General features: G+C 37.1%; 1 protein-coding gene across 1 annotated transcript; it reads left to right on the top strand.

Moving 5' to 3' along the window:
- The first annotated feature begins 2,386 nt into the window (after positions 1 to 2,386).
- On the top strand, positions 2,387 to 6,762 carry igfals (insulin-like growth factor binding protein, acid labile subunit). The gene is made up of 2 exons (XM_007240624.4): positions 2,387 to 2,495; positions 2,656 to 6,762. Exon 2 carries the CDS (start codon positions 2,658 to 2,660, stop codon positions 4,455 to 4,457), a length of 1,800 nt encoding a protein of 599 aa, XP_007240686.3. The 5' UTR covers positions 2,387 to 2,495; positions 2,656 to 2,657; the 3' UTR covers positions 4,458 to 6,762.
- Positions 6,763 to 8,180: the final 1,418 nt, after the last annotated feature.

The following is an 8,180-nucleotide window of genomic DNA, read 5'->3' as shown; positions in this document are numbered from 1 at the left end:
TGCTTTATTTAAACATTTATATCGTAGCTAGGGATGACATCAAATCAATAGTAATGTAATTAACAATTAATAGAACATTTTACCTCAATAATGATTAAAAAATGATTATTTTAATACTGATCTATTGAATTGGTGATTCAATATGCATTTTACAGTAGCAGTCAAAAGTTTTGATACACCTGAAATTTAGTGGGTTTTTTCTACATTATTTTTAATTGTTCTGCATTGTAAATTAATACTAAAATAATCCAAACTATGAAGAAAAAACAAAAAAAAAAAAGTGTTAAACAAACCAGAAAATGTTTTATATATAAGATTCCTGCTTAGATACAGACAGCTTTACACATCTCTGCTGGATTTTCTCAGTGAGTTTTATGAGGTAGAGTCACCTGGAATTCAGGCTTTCAGTTAACAGCTGTGCTGAACTCATCAAGAGTTAATGACTTGAATTTCTTGTCTCTTAATAAAGTGTTTGAGAGCATCAGTTAAAGTAAAGTAGTGAAGAGGTAGAGTTACAGGTATACAGTGAATAGTGAATTTTTGAGTAATGTTCTAATCCAGATTATGAGAAGCAACAACTACTCAACTAAATAAAGAAAAAATACTTTAACCCCTTCAGACCTGAATTAGGTTCCAGTGATAAAAAATATATAAAAAATGCTGTTTTCTTTTTGTAATGTACACAAAATAAGACATTATTATTCCATTATAAAAGTTAATGTAATTGGCTACATTTTTTATTCCTAAACATGATAAAAAGTTTTTAAAAAGAATTAATACAATTGAGCTTTTATGACTTTGCCTTATTTGCTCTGTAGAGCTTAACTAAACTACATGATGTCCGTTGTAATTAACGCAGGGTCTGAAAGGGTGAACTTCAAGTGCAGTCACAAAGCCCATTAAAAACATGATGATGAAACTGGCTCTCATCAGGACCGCACCTAAAAGGAAGAGCGAGAGTTTCCTCTGTTGTACAGGATAAGTTTCTCAGAGTTACCAGCCTCAGAAACCACAAGTTAACAAACAGCTCCCCAGATAAGAGCACCTAAAAGCCTCTTCACAGAGTATTTTGGTTTGTTTAACATTTTTAAGTTACTACATGATTCTTTATTTAGGATTTCATTTGACCAAAAGTGGACAGTCATTTGCATAAAACTCCTCGTGATTTGGTAAGACAGTTCTCTAAAAAAGTAGTATTTCTTGCTCCTGCCCTGAAAAAGGCTGTGAGATACGTTTATTATTATAAACAGTGAGGGTTCATAGACCTGTAATATCTACATGTTATAATATTTACAGGGGGGATTAATTCGAGAAAATATTGAATGGGATACCGAGCTGTTCTCGCTATTCTGTTCCAAAGTTCACGTCCATCTGCTTCTAATGTGGGCGTCCTGCTATCTTTTGGATCAGTTCCAGCTGATGGATTATTGGAAGTGAGTTGAGGGAAGGGATAGTTTGACCGGATGATCTGTTTGCAGTGCTGGAGAGTGTGTGTGTGTGTGTGTGTGTGTGTGTGTGTGTGTGTGTGTGTGTGTGTGTGTGTGTGAGATTAAACACGGTATTTGTCCTTCATTGATGAAAACTAAGGTGCACAATTAGATTTATCATCAAATCTGCGTCTAATTTTTATTTCTTTTTTGTGTTATTATAGATAGATAGATAGATAGATAGATAGATAGATAGATAGATAGCCACTAGTGCTAATGCTGCTGCACCCAGCCTTAGTGGAAATCTGGAATTCTAAGCTTACTGTCAATAAACAGAAGCACTTTACTCACTGTCACTACTTTACTGTCAAACACAGAAAAATTGCTTAATTGTAATCGTAGATGATTGAACTACTGAAAGAACTACTTACTGTAGAAAGCTAAAATGTATTTTTTTTTAACCCAAATGGCAAGGGTAATTTTTAAAATGTGAAAAAATAAAAAAGTTTTTTTTTTTTTTTTTTTGCAAGAAATATTTACGGTGCAAAGACAAGGCGGATTACTTTTTATACTAAACCATCATGTCTTCATACCATTAATCCCACTATTAATAATCCCAAAGAGCTAGTAGAAAATAAAAATACAGACCATTTTTAAGCAAAAAAAAACTCCTAGGTCTCAGGAGATTAAGAATCCATCACTACTAATGACTGAGTAGTGAATGACTGACTAATCCACTGTTATCAACATACATTGTATAACACTAAATATTGTGAAAATGTCTTTAAATATTGTGATACTATATTTTTACCACATCGCATTACAGCAAATGAACTTTGATTTTTTTTAGTGTAACAAACATAACAGATCACACAGTAGTTTGGATTCCAGAAAGGACATGAAGAGGTTAATGTGCGGCTGTGCTCTGTGGGTCTGGCTTTATCTGGAGTGAAATAAGGGCAGAGGCAGGCCAGCCTCTCCACACACACACACATACACACACACACTAATGCCACCCGTCCAGTAACAGCCTGTCGTACGGACTGCCTGAAACTACAGAGGGAACAGGTAAATACTGCTGGCTGATCACAAACTAAACAAGACCAAGCTATGGTGCAAACCAGGCAGAGAATAGATGATGGGTTTTACTGATTTCTGTTGGAATTCAAAGATTCTGTGGAAGAATCTTCTTTAATAATTGAGAATCTTCTTTTCTGTACCCAAACAGGGATGCAGTCCTCTGCGCTGCTGCTGCTGCTGCTGCTATGGGCACTGGGAACACCAACGGTTTGGGCAGAGGAACCAAAGACCACAGAGGAACCCATTCCCTGCTCCAAGCGCTGCACCTGTCTTCTAGACGACTACACCTCAGAGCTCAGCGTCTACTGCAGTTCTCGAAACCTCACCCAAGCTCCTCCCGACCTTCCTGCATCCACAAGATCTTTATGGCTGGACGGCAACCTCTTCGCCACCTTGCCTGCAGACTCCTTCAAAAACCTGACCAACCTGGACTTCTTGAATCTGCAAAGCGGCCAGCTGACCAGCCTCGACTCCCAGGTCTTCAAAAGACTGCACAACCTTGCGCACCTCCACCTTGAGCGAAACAGCCTCCGAATATTGCCTGCCGCCATCTTCCAAAACACCCCCAACCTTGCGACGCTCAATCTCCACAACAACCAACTTTCACGCATCGAAGAGCGTCTGTTTGCGGGACTCTCTCATATGTGGTTGCTGAATCTGGGATGGAATTCCCTCTCCGTTCTTCCAGAGACTGGATTTCACGAGTTGCACGGCTTAAGAGAGTTGGTACTCTCCGGCAATCGCTTGGCTTACCTTCAGCCACAGCTGTTCCAAGGTCTTACCGAGCTGAAAGAGCTGGATCTAAGTGGAAACCAGCTGAGAGTGATCAAAGCCAACGTCTTCCTGAAGCTTCCCAAGCTGCAGAAGCTTTACCTGGCCCAGAATCAGATTACGACAGTCGCGCCCAGAGCGTTCGTTGGGATGAAGTCTTTGAGGTGGCTTGATCTGAGCAGAAATCGACTCACCATCCTCCACGATGAGACGTTCCTCGGTTTGCACAGCCTACACGTCCTCCGACTGTCAAACAACTCCATCAACAGCCTTCGCCCGGGAACCTTCCGCGATCTGCAGTACCTTGAAGAGCTTGACATGTGCCATAATCAGATTCGAGCCTTAGGAGAAAGGGTTTTCGAAGGATTGGGCCATTTGGAGGTGTTGAGCTTGGAATACAACAAGCTGCAAGACGCAAGAAGTGGCACCTTCATGGGTCTTAGTCACCTGGCGGTGATCAAGCTCACAGGTAGCTGCTTCCGTTCCTTGCCAGATCAGGTTTTCAAAGGCTTGTCAAAGCTGCACAGCATGCATCTCGACAAAGGCTGCTTGACCAAAGTCTCAACCCAAGGTTTTATCGGTTTGGCGAGCCTACGCCGACTTTTCCTTCAACACAACAACATCTCTGCGGTGGACCGCCAGAGTTTCGTTGAGCTCCAAGGGCTGCAACAGCTTGACATGAGGTTCAACAATCTGGCATCCCTCACTTCCCACACTTTCTACGGACTAAAAGCTCTCGAATACCTTCTTCTGTCCAAAAACCTAATCCGTCACTTTCCTTCAGAGGTTCTTCTACCGCTTCAGCAGCTGTCTTGGCTTGACCTCTCTGGAAATAAGCTGGAGGTCCTTATTAACGCAACGCTGTACATGCTGCCACGCCTCCGCTACCTTAACCTGAAGGACAACTTCCTAACCACCCTTCCGTCTTCCGTTCCCAATGGCTTAGACCAACTTTGGCTCTCTGGGAACAGCTGGAAATGTGACTGTAGCGCTAAACCCTTCAGGGATTTCAGCTTGCTGAAGCCTCACGTGGTTCCACGGCAGGTGGAGACCCTGGCTGAGGGCGAGGAACCTCACACACTTATCACTATCTATAACAACATCACGTGCACCAGCCCTTCCAGCCTGGCTGGAGTGGATCTGCGGGACGTCAACAGCGAACACTGGAAGGACTGCTAAGTCTGGAAGCTTCTGGTATTTTCTGGTAGCCTTCAAAGTTACACTGCAAAAAAAAAAAAAAAAAAAAAAAAAAACGATATCTAAGCAAGGCCTGTTGCAATAATTACATTATCTACATTATTATACTCTTGATTATACTATGTATGGACATGACCTTACATGATAATTTTTGCGGAACTCAATACATGAACATTTTGTTTAATTCTGTGTAACTCTACTCTACTGTTCTATTCTCTCTCTCTGAGCAAATTATGTCATTTATCACAATTCCTGACATATTGTCCAAACAATATTTTATGGTTACAGGCCTAATTTAGCAAGTGAAGTGATCTCAAATAAGATTATTTGGTACCACTTTAAAATAAGCATACCTTTATAAAGGGTTTATAAATGGTTTACAGTTAGTTTATTAATGGTTACTAATTTGGTTGTAAATGCCTTAAAAATCATAAATAATGATCTGTTGTTTGCCAAATAGTGAACCTACAGCCATCTATATTGTTAAACTTCAGATCTTGTCAGATACTCAACTTACTTTGTTTTCTCCATCTAACTCAACTTGCTTCTTCATCAGTCAACATCAGTTTAACCATTTAACTTCCAAGTTTAATCATTCCAAAACTAACTCTTTTAGTCATTTATAAACAACAGGTCATTGTTGACCTTTCTACGTATGTGTTATAACTGATTATTAATGATTTTTAAGACATGATTAGTAATCATTAATAAGCTAATTATAAACCATTTATAAACTCTTTATAAAGGTTGTCTTATTTTAAAGTGGTACCGATTATTTTAATGTTATTTAAGTTACATCTAGACATCTTGACTTAACCAAACACAAAATGCTTAAAACCTCACACCAAAATTTAATAAGCATTTAAAATCTAAACAAATACAGCACAGCACATCAATCAGTGTAGTCTATCAAACTGACGGATTGGCTCAAATTGCCTGTTTTTATTAATTTACAATTTGGAATTAATGCTATGGAAAAAGTCTCATTCAATGGGTTCAATATTCAATATTATGTATGTTAATAGATATGTACGTTTACATTACACATTATACACTATTCCAGTTAGTCTGACTGGAAGTAGTGATATTATTAGAGGCTTTAAAGCGTAAAATACATTATATTTAGACCAAAGTTGAGGCCTCATTAAAACATCAGAGGCATATAGGGATAATTTATTTGTTAAGTTTAAATATAAATGTATAACTTCTCTACTTTTGGATTATTATAAATGAGTAAATATGAGTTAATTTGACCCGAAAACATTATGGGTTAAAGAATGTTAAACGTCACCTGTAACTAGACCAAATAATATAAACATAGCACAAAAGTTTGAGGTAATGTGTTTTAGCTTTGTGTAGATTTGCTTCCCAGCTGATTAGTGCCCATTCCGCAAGTAACTACGGTGTCAGAACAGCAGAGTTACTTGCGATCTTCAAAAGCAGACTGAAGACTCGTAATTTCAAAGATTAGTTCCTATATATATATATATATATATATATATATATATATATATATATATATATATAGTTCCAATTGGCTGAGAGGCGTTCTATGAGTGCCATTATCAGCCGGTAATGCACTGTAGCCGAAGCTCTCCATGTATTACTCCGCCACATAAAGGTAACCTAGCAACGATGCAGCGCTTACAAGCCAAACAGTGCAGCTACAAACAGAGCAGCAATGGAACGTGGAGCTTTAATAACCAAACAGATCGTATTTTCTCAAAACTGTGGTATGATCGCAATAATACATTATTATTGTTTAAGTAAATAACAAAGCTCTTTTTTTAAAGAGCGGACGCCCTCCGAATAAGGGCGTCTGCTAAATACCCCTAAATGTAAATGTAAATGTAACTAAAATCTAATATCTATATCTAGTTCCAGCTTTCTATCTTGGAAATATTTGTTTTCACTGCAAGTTATGTATATTTAAGATCATTTCACTTGCTAAAACATAGATATTGTTTTTTTCTGTGTTTTATTTTTATGATCAATTGTGAATATTCTAATTTTCTCTCTTTACAACTGTACTGTCTTCCCACACATTGCAGATTTGTTGTCATCAAACTAATTTTGGTGCTTCAGAATTATTTTCTTAATATTATTTTTATTATTATTATTTTGTGTTATTATGCAAACCTATCCTGGTCAGACCCTTATAACTCTTGAAATCAAAAGTCTTGGGACTAAAAGTCATGATTTACATGATTAACAGTGTGTTGATGTGTATCTCAGCGCAGTCTGTGTGCTTTAAATAAAGAGATGCGTGTGGGAGAGTGAAGAGTGACGGGTCTCATGTTCATGTTGTGGGTCTGGTTCGGGTTCTTATCACAGCGCTGCTTCCCTCTCGTTTAATGATTATCAGTGATAGCGGCTTTATGTTTACTCTGATAGAGCTTTTCACTGAAATAGGTTTCGTTGAGTGCGCTGGAGTAAGATGACCTGTAGACTCTGTAGAGTGTAGTGTTCAGAATTCATTATTTTAGGATTAAAGTGGAATTAAAGTATTACGAGGGTCAGTGTCAATATAACCTGTGTTTTGTGTTGCAGTGCAGCTGTTTAAATGAAATACAAACACTGTTAACAATACATCAATTTCAATCTCAATATTTACTCTGAAACTTTATCACAAAATATTACTACAAATATATTTACCTAAAGAAAAAAAAAAACGTTTTGTATATTTTATACAGATTTATTGATGTGGGGATATAGATTTTAATGCAGATGACACAAACTTGAGAGATATGGCTTAACAAGCATTTTTTAATTGATTTAATTTCATTTTATTGAGTTGTACTGACTAGTAAGTTCACTTAACTTGATAATACTAGTTCTCCTGACTAAAACAAAAAATCACTTTTTAGAGTGCGAGTGTGTTTTGAGCATAACATGAAATAAACAAATCAGAGTGCCAGTTCTCATTCCCTTTAAGAGGCAGGTGAGCTCTGACTTTGGCATATTCGTATCTTAACTGCACGGCGCTTTTGTGCTCTGCAGTGCGTCCGTGTGTGTGTGTGTGTGTGTGTGTGTGCATACCAAGCGGGGGTGTACACAGCGCTAAGAGCGCCTATAGGAATGGAAACTGATGATTAACTGTTGTCAGGGTTTTAATCAATCAGTGGAGCTCCTGTGTTTTCCACCAACAAAATATATAGAAACACACCATAAATTTACCTGAACACACCTCACTTCCAGATCACCACACCCATCAGTGTAGATTTATTCCTAAACTCTGATGCTATTTAACAGCGCAGGTGCAAGGCGTAAAAATAAACTGTTGACGGGGTGTAAAATAGCAATAAGCTAAGAGGTAAAGCTTAAGCTGTCCATGGTAAAATTATGGTTTCATGGTAATTAAAATAATTGTAGAAAATCTGAGTGTGTATTTTAAATAGAAGAATAATATTATTCATGAACAATTTAATATGTCTGCAACTCAAGCTCAACCATGTTTCCAGCAAATGCCAATTTTTGCCATTGTCCACCCTGTGGTGCAGCTTGCTGACATGCAAAACAGGAAATAAAAATATAAAAAAGAAATTATTTATCAAGCATTAAAAATATGATTTCTGTGTAATCTAAAGCTTTATTACTATGATATGTATATATATATATATATATATATATATATATATATATATATATATATATATGTATATATATATATATACATATATATATATATATATATAATGATAATAA

This window comes from Astyanax mexicanus, chromosome 3, assembly GCF_023375975.1.
Source record: "Astyanax mexicanus isolate ESR-SI-001 chromosome 3, AstMex3_surface, whole genome shotgun sequence".
Classification (NCBI taxonomy): Eukaryota; Metazoa; Chordata; class Actinopteri; order Characiformes; family Acestrorhamphidae; genus Astyanax; species Astyanax mexicanus.
Note: the sequence above shows the minus strand (reverse complement) of the source record. Positions and strands in the feature narration are given on the sequence as shown.